Here is a 13,650-nt window from a genome sequence, read left to right as displayed (position 1 = left end):
GTACGTGTGGGACAACTTCTTGCAAAACTGGAAACTTGGATTAAAATACAGTTTTGTTTTAAGGTACACATTTCCATCTTTTATATAATGTATTTATTTGTATGATTCTAAAAGATGCATAGTAAATCGAATTTTCCGGGTTACAGGCTTAAGAAGGTCATGGAGTGGGTCTTCACGTTGCCATTTAGAAATCATATTTTTATGTGCATTTCGAGTCAAAATGTGGGATATTTTTTTACATTTTATGAATATCACTTTTCTTAAATAATGTACGATTGTTCTTTCTGAATACAAAATGGATTTTTGACCCAAAATAGTACGTGATACAATGTTTACAGAAATGACGTATCGTTGCGCAGAATTACCCTACGCGCAGTATTGGCCGACATGGCGGGTACATCTGAAGCAAACAAAATATGATTTAATATAATTTCATGTTAGTTCGATCTTAACACAGGTCTTAAAATTTTGTAGTCAATAATAAACGTGAAAAAAAAAAACATGCTTTATTTGGTTGTAATTTATTACTTCGTGCAATATTTCACTCACATCTTCTTTGTACCTTTCCGAAAGTACCAAATGTACTCATCGGGAATGGATGCGACCGATTGTTTAAGACGAAAGATAGACTTGGCTGCTATCTACTACTCTTACACAAAGTTACGCGTATGTATTTATTAATATGGTTTGGGAAACAGTCTATACGAGGTAGGTTGATACAATAGACTACTAGGAAATGTTTCTTATGCTAGTATTTGCTGTAAGTTGCATGAGAACCAGTCTAATTTTGCACTTGCGCACAGATCTGAAATGCCATATCAATAAACTTCTTGTTACCAAAACAATATGGCGGCATGAACTACTCTTAGCTCTTCATCAAAAGTAATTCCCGGTATCTAGGAGCATTTTCCGTCCAACTATGGAAACTGAACATTACTAGGATTGCAATACGTAAAGAGCATCAACATAACTACAGTTTAATCAATTGAAATGCTGTCTGGAGCTTATTCGTATCCTTTATTTATGTGAATCATATTAGAGCGACTTGGAGGTTTTGCCAGTACGTTAGAAAGCTAGAGGAATACACGGGTATCTGACGCGAACTTGATTCTAAATACGCCAATATCGGCGAATTCTTAAGAATAGAATGAAGACAGCGACTTTAAGACCCTGTTAATACATATACATTAAGTAACTCCTTTGGTTTTGTATTTTAGAAGGGTCCCACTGTCTGTACTGCAGTGTCTTCACTCTTCAGTAGTACAGACTGTACAACGATTGTTTTAATGCCTTTTTTGACATGTTAGTGTTTCGAGATTTGATTGCACCTATTCAGAAAACACTGCGACTAGACTATTGCAAAAAGAACTCATCAGTGCACATATAAACCTATTTTCGATAACAGTTTTATCTCGTGGTTCTTTGTTTCTGAACTTAAGGTTGGCTGAATGGTCGTTTAGCAGTATGTTTTAATTATTTCCATATCAAACTCAATGTTTTGCAGCTTTTAAATCCAGGTGTAATCACACAACACTGCCTCCTGTCACCATTTCAAATCAATGGGAAAAATTGGTAGGTAATCACTTGTTCCATCAATATTAACTGACTGATCAGATGTGCCATTGATAATTCAAAATTATTGCTTTGGCCAAGTGATTGGGAGCAAGTGTGGATATGTCATATGATCGTTGCATGATAAGAAATTTTCATGTAATATTTATTCATGGTTCAAGAACGTATCATATAGCATCTTGGATAACAATGATTTTACATTGAATGCAAATTATTCAGAATGTTGTCAGTTCCAATACACTTTTGGGGCCTTGATTTATTGCACTGATAATACCCTTAAACTGTTTATGATTTGTGCCAATTTAAGTATCAAGGCATCTTATAGCCATGGAGGAACATATCAATTTACTTTGTAGCACAGCTTATTTTTCAATATTGTTTCAAGGGATACATGATATGTCCTACATTGTGACTATTATGGGGGTGGGATTATCATAAAGTGTGTAAAAGTGAGTATACTAGGGGTAGACTACATATTGGATACAGTTTACACTCATGTGCAGATTATGCACTGGGATACTCAACAAAAATATGGAGACAAGACCTACTCACAATTTTGGAGACATGCAACATTTTGTTTTATCCACCTATATCGAACAGCATGGGTTTGTATTCTTGTATATCATGCATACTTGAAGTCCATGCATACAAGTTAACCTCCTAAGATAAGGGGTGCCTCCCATCACTCACTGAAATCCCCATATATGCATTCCGTTGTGGTATATTTGCAATAATGCTGCCTGTGATCAAGTGACTCAACTGGCAGAAGCAGGTCAATGACAATTAGTTGTTAATTTCAGATAGCATAGAACAGCTAACACCCCTTCAACTCTGTCAGCAGGGTCAGTTAGCTTCAATGTTTAAAGTATGTTGATATGGATATACTATGTTTGGCCAGAATGAATTACAAAAGGATTAGTGATTATTTGGTTATGGTTGGAATTCTAAAGAGTTCAGTGAGCATAAAACCAGGTGGTTTAGTTTTGGTGTTTAAAGTTTGTTGAGGTGTTTAAACTTGCATTATCTCCCATTTCTGAAACACCCAAACCTAAGCAACAAAAATATTACATGTAATTCAGTGAAGAATGGAAATGGGAATTTCAGTTATTAGAATGAAGTTCCAAGAAAATGTAATTCAGTGAAGAATGGAAATGGGAATTTCAGTTATTAGAATGAAGTTCCAGGAAAATGAGTATGCATTCTGCCCTTCCCATAAAGCTGACTTAAAATCTGCAGTGTTGGCAAGAATGACATTTCACATCATGCAGCATATTAAATGCGACAACAAATGTGCCATTATTGAAATCCTTGTTTGCAGAATCTAAATGTGAATAAAGACTTACAATTTGTGACACAGTTTGCCAATTTTATAGCCCATTTTATGGTAGCAAATCATTTTTCAGATCTAGTCAAAATAATGTTCCATGACTTGAAACTTGCAAGTGATCTCATACAAACAGAGTAGACAAAAACTAATAGCATTGTGCCCAACCTTTGGATCCTCACTGGAATAAGAAAGTCATAGTCATGGACAGCTATGAAAAATTCACCACTCTCTTTGAAATTCCTGTCTATTTTGAAATAAAAACTCCCAATATGTCCAACAATGGCTTATTTTATGTCACATGTATGTCTCTATGTATACATCATCATCTTCATCCTTTGTGAGACATAGGGCCTAAAAAATCTATTTAGGTACACATACTATTTTCAACATATAAGCATCGTTGCTTTAAATTGACACATTTTGTTCAAAACTCTTTCTCAAGCTAATACTTTGCATATTATAAAAATGCTTTACTGGTAAGTATTTAAGATAGTATATTTATTGATGCTTTCAGTGCAGTCTCTGTTAAATAATGCCAGCCTATTTCCCATGTTTCACTGACCTACAGACATGGTTGCCAGTTAATATATAATGTCTTATGTGATGTCTATGATTTTAGATATTTTAGTCTTTCTTTTTTGTGTTTTACCATTAAAGATGTGAATGGATATCTGGGTACTTGAGTACCTGCCCACTGACAATAACTGGGGTAATAAAATGAGCTATAGGTTACCCATTAACCATGAAAAAGTTTTCTGCCAGTGCTTTTAAACTCAACACTCACTTTATTTTCGAGTTAACAAACCATTTGATTGAGCTACAAATACATGTACTTTTTCAGTGCCAAGCTGAGGTATACCGCTTCCATTAAATAATTGCTCATTACCCACTAGTTTGTTTTCCCATGTAACATCTCTTTGAGCTATGAGTGTGGCAAGTAACAGAGGGTGAATATTTGATCTTGCCGCACATTTGACATGTGTTCAGTTGCAAACCTGAGTAGATTTCACAAATTGTTTAATCAAAGTGTTACTTACAAAGCTCCAGCTTAGTCTCAAAAATCCACATAAGACACTGAGGCCGAGCAAAGGGAGTCTGATAATATTAATGATGATTACACCACTACAATTTGCTAGACAGTGATGCAGAATTTCAGAACTTTATCAGAAAATGAGGATGAATTCTTGGACTTTTTACCAGATGACATTTGGTAGTGACATTTATAGGATACAGTGAATTAAAAAATGCTGACTTCAGGTGTACACATTTAATACGATTTTCCTTTCATTGGGTACCATGTATCCAATCGTTAGAATCAATGGATACCTGGTAGAATTTTCTAACTTTTTGACAGCTTTATTGGCTATGGACTATCTTACATGCCTGTTTTAATATTGGCAAACTTGTTTTACACTGTGCCAGTAATATAGTTCATCTGGAGTTTTTAATGTTATCCATAAGCTGCCTTAGCACAGTGGTTAGGATGCCAGACTTGATAACAAAAGGGTGCAGGGTTGAATCCAACCATCATATCAGCATGGGTCAGCTAATGTAGTGTGACCTTGGGGAAGGCATTTTGCTCAAGTTGCCTTTGTTAAATAGATTTATTTCACTGTTCTGAAAAACTGATGTTAAAGCTTCTTGTACATGTATCTTATATTGTAATAGGTAGGCAGTTTAAGTATGTATATTTTCAGTAATTGATCATAGAGCTGTGAGTAAATGGTCCTTTATGGTATAATTTTCATGTTATAAAAGGGGTTAATGTCTTCAACATTTACAGACAATATATGTGAACATTTTCATGACTACGAACGGTTATCTAGATCCAGTCATCTATATGGTTCTCACTCGTATTTCATTTTCTCATATCCATGCTTCATCAGTAATCTTTTGAGCTGTTTTGATTTATGGTTTTATTTCACAAATAGACAATGTAACTCTCAGAACTTTGGTAGTTATCTTGCATAGAATGTACTTACGTACATGTAGCTACCAAATAGCATCAATATTGCCAAATTTTGACCATCCAGACCAACATTCAAAAATTTGTTCCATAACTTAGCTAATTGTATTAATAATATATATTTTTAATTACCTGTTAATTAAGGTGTAGTTTCATGTTTATAAGTAGAACAAAGGAGTACTTGCAAATTGTCCCCTGTGGTTGCTACCTAACAAGTAGCAGAATTTTCTATCCTTTAATGGAATTTAGCAGGGATGGTATTTAAGTACTTGTCAACAGTAACACATTTAAGTTTCCAAGGGCCATGTCAGGTGAATCTGTTTGTTCAGACAGCCCATGGGAAAGATTTCACTATCGCTTTATTACAAACTCTATATAAGGCAGTGTGCAAAGAAAAGCTATGTTTTTACAGATAATCAGCTGTTGAATGACCTACATTATCTTTACAAAGTTTCGCAAGGATAATGGTTTTGATAGTAAAGAAGAATCCTATCAGTTTTGGCATGAAAAGATCACTGGTCAATGTCTTTGCCACTGAAGTAAGAAAAAATGGTTTCTGCATAATAAATTCAATTATTGACTATGTAACCAAAGTTTGAGAATCACTAATACATTTGATAAGAAAGAACCCTATTAATTTTAGGGTCAAAAGGTCAAAGGTTGAATTTACTTGTACTGAAAAAAAGTTAATTATATCATTCTGTTTCCTACATAGAGGATTAGTGAATGAATGATAAGTCAGCGACTGTAAAGCTACTGACATACAACGATAGTGACTATTTTTGTATATGTCAAATCAAATGATTGGTTTTTGTATGCATTGTAGTTATTAAAATTGAAGCAATTGACCCAGTATAATCTACTTTTGTTTGAAAAATGTTCAGCAGTCTTTCAGTCATAAAGTGATTATTTATTTTATAGTAGTCAAATAAAGTTTGTTTGAAAATGATAATATTTGCATTCAGAATCACATGTATGTATCATTTTCCTTAACTTCCTGCAGAAAACATTATAAAACTATTGAACGTCAAAATGTTGAAACACTGAAGGAACTGTCAACTCAGGAAAAGCTGGATTCTATAGCTAAGGCTCGCAAGTTGTCCCTGGAAACTAATAGGAGGCGGAGGTAAATATATTTTCCTTCATTATTGCCTCATTATCTGAGGCCAGGTTTGAGTAGGTAGATAGCTAATGTTTTATTCATGTAATGTAGATGACACATGGGAATTCTTCAGTTAAATCTGGCTCAAAAGGCCCCCTTTTTTTGATCACCCTATGAAATGTCACTCTTTTTGGAAGACCACTTCTCATGAAAAGCCAGATTTTTCATCCATGGGTCAACTCTTTTTTCCATTAATGTGACAACCTCTAATGAGGATCCTGTCCACAAATCTTGAGAGTCAGGCTTGTGGGCAGAAGAGTTGGTGCCTTATAAGACAAGTGATAGCTGAATTTATTATTTGCAATTAATATTTATCTATCTCTCCATCCATACAATGTATCCAGCAATAATTTTAGTAGCAGTTCAGCTCGAGTGAAGAAAAATAATCTCATGAGAGTTGTATTGATATGAGAGTAACTTGAATGTTTGTGTTGAGTATTGTCGTCTTGTATATACTATTTTGACACATTACTGCACCAGCTGCATTTGTGGTATATGGACTTTGGTTCCCTGTTTTCTCTCACTTGGATAACAGAAGGGGACATATAATATCACTTTGATACAGTTAGTATATACATCTTCATGTCTGTACATCTATCCCAATTCCAGAAAATCAGGGTCATTGATGTTTTTATCCATTGATTCAGGGGCTCAAGCTAGACTTAACTTTTAGGGAGAAGTGACTTCTCCTTTTGGACAGAACAGGGAGAAGTGTGAGCTCAACTGGGAGAAGTGGACGCATAACAAGAAACATTATATATATATATATATATATATATATATATATATATATATATATATATATATATATATATATATATATATATATATATATATATATATATGTGTGTGTGTGTGTGTGTGTTCTTTTATTTGAATTATGCCCTCTATTTCCCAGTATTCATATTGGCATTTAACATTGGATTTAAGTAATACTTTATTTTATTCATATTGGCATTTAACATTGGATTTAAGTAATACTTTATTTTCAAGTATAAAATTTTCAAAGTTATTTTGGACATATAACTCTAAAACAGAATAATAGAAACTATACTGTAACAAATTTTAACTGAGTAACCATGTTTCATTATTGTAATTGCAAGTTAGTAAAAATGCTTAATCAACTACCCTTAATCAAATTCTTTTATTTTTTATTTTAATTTTTTATATATTTTCTAAAAGTTCACAATAATGATACTTTGAAGGATTTTTAAGCTTGTTTGAAACAACCCCTGTACCACGTACATGAGGGCAAATGAGCACATGTCTTCAGATCATACTGTTCATCCAAATTTCTTTGTTGCAGATAAAACATTACTGTAACTATAATTAACACACTAAAATGTATAAAATTACAGACATGGCTTCAAACCCTTCTTTCCAACCGAATCAACACGTTCATGCGAGTGCATCTATTTTTCTTCAGAGGGGTTTTCGTAATGCAATCACTCCATTACAACAGTCCAGTGCCAGAACTGTAAATTTATGGTTTATTTATTTGTCTGCCTACTTGTTCTTTTAGGCATTGGTTAAATAGTATCTGCTTCACTGCTTTTTTCTGTATTTTCACAAATACAAGTCAAGTCAGAAAACAACTTTGACCTCACAGCTCATCTCATGAATTCCACAACACAGCATTGTCCCATACGTTTCTGACCTATATAATTGCATTTTAAAGTTAAATCTTAAATAATATAATACCTTGACTTTGCTTTCTATGAATTGTATTAAAAAAATCAGAATATATTTGCCCAATGATTTATGAAAACAGACTGTATAATAAACTGGTACTTCCCAGACACAGTGATGTCCACCATCATTTCCCTGTTTCTGGTTTACTTACAGTTTCAAACTAATTTTATGACGAAGTAGTGTACAAGAGGCAGTTAAAATATCCAGATCACAGATTCTGATCTTAAAACAAATTGCTATTTACATACTGTTGTTAAAGCTTCAAAACACAAGTTTGTGTGTGTTATCATCAAGAGATAACATGTGGAAATCGGGCAGTGATACTATCTGATAGCTGCAAACTTAGGAAAGGGTTAATGGTCATTCAGCTATCAAAACATGTGCCTGTGAATGTGAAGAGTTTGTTTGTTGGCGTAATTGATAACAAAACTAGGCCTAGCTACTGATGGGTCAATTATTACATTTCACTAAAGTACAACACTAGAACTAACCTGGCTAAGGCAAAAGGGGCATCTCAGAAAGTATGGTCAGTCAGTGTACCTATAAAATTATCATTTTCACTTTCCCAACAGAAGAAGGTGAAGTTTACAGTTTTTTAGGTGATTTTGCCTGGTATCGTGACACCTGTGATTACTCCTAGCAAACAAGGTTTCTGCAGGTCCTGGAATCCTGGAAATGTTTTGGAATTAAAAAAATAAATTTCAGTGGCCTTGGAAAGTCATGGAATTGCTCTAAAACCTTGCAAAGCTTTGGAAAAGTAATAAATTTCTGAGAATGGAGTTTAAAAAATTGATAACTGATAATTTCTTAGATTGCTGAGCAATAATTAAAAAAAACTTGTTCCAAACACGACAATTAATTTACTTGTGAAATGGCCCTGGAAGAATTTTGGAAAAGTCATGGAATTTGTTTTCTTTTTAAGTCTGCAGGAACTATGAACAAAGTACATTGATCCACAGGCGCTTTTGAATTATGCTGTGGCAAATCCGAGTCCTAGCAGTTTGCAGTTAGATTAGACTTAGATGACAGTGTATACAGTATCTCAAATTGTACTTTTCAGGCAGAATTCCTTTAAAAAAACATTTTTGTTGAATTTTGTTCAATAAGACTTAAGATTAGTAACTATTACTGTAACCATGGCTTGTACAACCTTGAATTTGAGAGATCGCCTTGAAAACTCCTTTAATGTGGGAAATGCAAAAAAATGAAACTGGAATTAAAGATATAACTTTCAAAATGAAGAATTCTCCTAATTTACATGCTTATCCTCCAAAAATAATAGATAAATGCATAAAAATGGGACAAAATTACAGTTGTGTAGATCAGAAGTCTCGAACATGCAGCCCATGGGCTGCATGCAGCCTGCCAAGCCATATCCTGTGACCCACAAAATTATTGGCATCACAAGGTGTCATGAGAGATAACAAAGGTGGTGCAGCCCTTGGGCCATCGAAAATGCCCTTTTGCAGTCCTCAGAGTGGTTTGAGTTTGAGATCCCTAGTGTAGATCATATTACGGTTAACTGATAGTTACTAGATGGAGAAGTGTTTAAATAATAATGTGCATTTTCTTAAACTTTCTGCCCTCTTTTTAGAGATAAGTAAAGTAACATATGAAACAGTAAATCACATATTCGTTGTGTAGTCAGTTTCATCCCTGTCACTCTGTGATTCTTGTTCTTGTTTTGAAGAGCATTAGCTGTAAAGAGGAAGGTCGAGGCTCAGAAGGAGGAAAAACGTCGCAAGCATATTCTCACCAAAAGACGAGAAAAACAACGTGAAGCTACTGAAAAGTATCAACGATGCCACATAGGTAGTCGCCCTTCAAGTGGCTCAAGCGGTTGGTTATAATTTTATCCTCCCAAACTTGTTTATTCTGAAGTACCATGTATATCCTAAATAAAGTGCATGGCAAAAATAATTTCTCACTTAAGGGAAGAGGCATTTCACATTCTGGGTGGTCAGATTATTACTTAGTACCTAACAACAGATGAAACGCTGTAATTTGCTGTATGTGATGCAGAATATACAACAACTCAAGATTAGCCTTCCTTCATACACCTAACTTTTCATCTTGTCTGTAAGGACTAAAAATTAAACTGATTTATAATAACAAACAACATACTCGTAGAGGAGTCTACAAGTTTCTTTTGATATATTTTTTTATTACTTTCTCCAACTTTGTACTGACCTTACTTTGAAGTATTGACTTTCATTTCAATATGGTATTTACAGTAAGCGACTTCTTAGCAAGATAACTTCTGAAGTGTTCCAAATGATACATATAGTGATGAACGAAATTGCGTCATTGATTTGCGAAATAAAATTAAATTAACAGTGAAAGCAATACAATAAGTATAATTTCATGTCCTAGAAATTTATATTGCCTGTCCATTACATTATATATAATACCCATGAGGACAACTAAATAATAGTTTAAGCAAATAAACTTTCATTTTTTTTTAGTATTAAAGGGATAACTGTAACTGTTGCTTTCTAATTTTGTCTTATTAAAAGTATACTTTAATGAAACAGAAAATGCATAAAGATGTAAAGTTCAAGACAGTATTGAATTTATTATACAGGGCAATAAGTTAATGTTATAGTTATTAAGTGTTTTTCAGATAACATTTTGTTTTCTACATTTCACTGAAATAAAAATTGTACAAATATAACTGTTGGTGATGATATCACATTAATAGTGGGTTTTTTAGAACAGTGTCTCAGCTTGTTAGGTAGTGAAAAGTTATATGTTAATGTAAAGAATCTTATCCTTGATTATCAATGCAAAATATCTTTCAGCTATGGAAATTTAGCAGCAGTCTGTAATACAGTGTATATAGAGTTTTAAATCCAGTCATGAAATATATTCATATGCTGTTTATTTTAATTTATCATCCATCATTCTGCATTTGTACTCCATTTCATTCAAGTTGCATTAATAATTTTGTTTGCATCCATTCTTCACTTTATTTGCAGTAATTCACAATTTGTTTTGCCTTAATTTTTTACCATCAGTTTTTGTTTCACTGGTAAATGTAGCTGGTGAGGGTCTTTATGCACATCTGTTTGTATATATACACTGTATCATGATGTATGTTTAAATATTAATACACCATTTTGATATACTTGTTTAGTTTACTTTAGATTTCTTTCACTTGACCAAGTGAATCCTGTTCACTGTTGTAAATTTGACAGCAATATTTTAATGGAGTAATTGATGTGTCATTCAGACATGAACTCCAACTTACAACTATTTATTGCCATACATGCTGTTTATTCTGTTATTTACTTCCAACAAACTGCATAGATCCAGATCTGCCAGTGCATTATGTGACAGCTGATTTGGGTCGGTGCAGGTTGTAGTATATGCTATTTCGTTATAGATTATTTAATTCCATATACAGTTATCTCATTATAACTAGATTCTGGATATCACATGGTACTACTATGGACTCCATGACCAAAATCATACCAGTGTATAACAATAAGGGTTGAAAGAAAACAGTGTGGGACTTGGTCTTTTGTCTTCGTTTCAAAACATGAGTCTTCAACAAAGTTTTGATAGTACCCAGTATTCCATGGTTCTCTATATTACACTATTCTCAATATAGCATTGTTTCTTGTATATTGCACTACTCGATATAACAGTTGTTTGATTCCATATATGTTTTTAATCAGATTGAAATTCTGTTTTCAAGAAGTTTGCTTGAAAAGAATTAAAACCAAGCTACATTAGATCTGGAAGTATTACCATGACCTTTTATGAGAGGATATTATTGTGTACTGGTTCGGCCATATTTTAATATTGTGTGTTTGTGTTGCAGGGAAATCCTCTCCTCGCTTGGGTGAGTCTGCCCTAGATGATGCACTACAGTTAATTAGAGGGAGTCCTCATGGTGCAAGAGCAAGAAGTGCCAGTCCAACTGGGAGAGGCATAGGTCACAGAAATCCAGCAGATAATCAGAAGGAGTATGGAGATCCATTGAACAAGCCTTATTTCAATAAATATGCAAGTCAGCATCGTGCAGCAAGCCCAATTGAGCGAGCCCAAGAACATGCTCGGGAACAAAAGGAACGGGATGACTTACATAATCGCAGCTTGCGTAATTTGACCAGTAGCCGCAGCCTGTTTGAAAGGCAGCTAGAGACACACCAACAACTCCTTGCTGACCAGCAAAAGAAGTCATTGCGTGAGTTTAATGCCGCTATCATGAAAGAAATTCATCAGGATAGGAAAGTACAGGGTCTTGATGAAGAAAATGAGCTAGATGATCATTTCATTGAGAACAGTGAAAGTCTTTCAAGTCTTGACAGTTTAGAGGGATCTGACAGCACACTTCAAAAGAGCTATGATTTAACCACTTACATTGATAGTTTTGGCCAACAGCAAAATGGCCCACTGGACATAAGACTGGGAAGTGTGCCTGTTTCTAATATATCTCAAACACCCGATGGAGAACCATTGTCTTTAAATAATTCAGAAAATGAGCAGGATAATAAGTTTGAACTTTCTGAAAGGGACAGTACTTTGGTAGGTACTGGTGTAAATAATACTGTTGACACTAGACAAAAGTTGGCTGATTCAGTGAAAAATACTGAGACTACAATACATGCACAGATACCAAAAACGGACAGTACAAATGAGTTGCAAAAACAAGTTAATATGCAGCAACATATTGATATGATAATGCAGCAACAAAGCCAGTCAATTCAGCAACAGCAACACTATCAACAAAAACAAGAACAACAGGCACTTGTGCAAAATAATGGGTCTGTACAGAACCAGGAGGAAAAGGAGAATTTTCGACCAAAGGTTCAAATGCGTGCATGGGCAACTCCTTCCCCAGTGAATCAAGCTCATGTGCAAACTGTCAAAAGCACAGCTCAAAATCTGGTGACAAAGGCTAGTCCGTATTCAGGAAGAAGCACCTTGACAACTGTTACCACAGTAACATATTATGACAAAAGTAGGACCCCGCCAGTTCAACCAGGTGCTACACCTGCAGTATCACATTTTAATTCCATTCAGAAGGACACTCAGTCAGTACCTTCCCAGGATAAGAAACAGGACCTGTCTCATAACTTCTCCAATAATTATATTCATCGAGGTAATGTCAAGACTATGACGTCAGCTGCTGAGCATAATTTAGAGTTTTTGCAGACAGTTACAAATGGTCTGAACACAATTTCAGATGCTGTGAACACAAATGCTCCAGACATCATCAAACAAACACCAAGCACCATCAACAGTAAAGTGGTACCAAGTCAAAGTCCATTTTATAGAGCCTCCTATGCTAGTTCTTCTGCTACAAAAAGACAGGGTAACATTAATGGACAGACCCCAGAAAAAGTGGAAGACACAAGCAAAATAAATGGAAGTGTTGCTCAGGGTTCATTGGGATTTGTTAGTGGTCAGTTGTCTGTAGTTTCCAATGGCAATGGCAACCATCCCCATGGTGACACAGAGATCATACAGGGCCCTGTAGATCCAAATGCAGGAGAGAATATTGATGAAGACACTGATACAATTAGTACAATTAATGAAGAACCAATTGAGCTCAAGGAGCCAAAAGGAATTTTGAAGAAACCTGGCAATAAAAGTGACATTATGAAGAAATCTAGGTCCACAGGAAACGTAAAGACAGGCATTCGTGACAGTCTGGAGATTACACGTTTGAACTTGCACAGTCAGGAGGAAGAAAATGCAGACAAGGTATATATTACATTATAACACTGTGGCAAGATTAAAATTCTCATAATTTTACAATAGATTAAAAGTTACTTTTGAGTTTAAATATTTGACTTCGAATTGTTTAAACTTTATGTTAATTTTACAAGAATTTCTTTTGACTGATTCAAAGCATTCAGACTGTAGCAGATTGTTGTGATAATGAGGTCTCTGAGGTGGGAGGAAACAAAACCCAGAAGA

The 13,650-nt window shown here is 34.5% G+C and overlaps 1 protein-coding gene across 3 annotated transcripts in view; it reads left to right on the top strand.

The window, feature by feature from the left end:
* Positions 1–858: 858 nt before the first annotated feature.
* LOC149797091 (uncharacterized) overlaps positions 859–13,650 on the top strand; it is a 73,690-nt gene continuing 60,898 nt past the window's right edge. For all 3 annotated transcript variants that reach the window (XM_089961762.1, XM_089961763.1, XM_089961764.1), the window contains exons 1-4: positions 859–1,010; positions 5,869–5,991; positions 9,410–9,558; positions 11,546–13,434. In XM_089961762.1, coding sequence (XP_089817888.1) covers positions 991–1,010; positions 5,869–5,991; positions 9,410–9,558; positions 11,546–13,434 — 2,181 coding nt within the window. In that variant the 5' untranslated portion in view covers positions 859–990. The remainder of the gene's footprint in view (positions 1,011–5,868; positions 5,992–9,409; positions 9,559–11,545; positions 13,435–13,650) is intronic.

The sequence above is a fragment of the Sinohyriopsis cumingii genome, chromosome 6 (genome assembly GCF_028554795.1).
Source record: "Sinohyriopsis cumingii isolate HCF-2022 chromosome 6, ASM2855479v2, whole genome shotgun sequence".
Taxonomy (NCBI): Eukaryota; Metazoa; Mollusca; class Bivalvia; order Unionida; family Unionidae; genus Sinohyriopsis; species Sinohyriopsis cumingii.
This window is presented reverse-complemented; position numbering and strand designations above follow the sequence as displayed.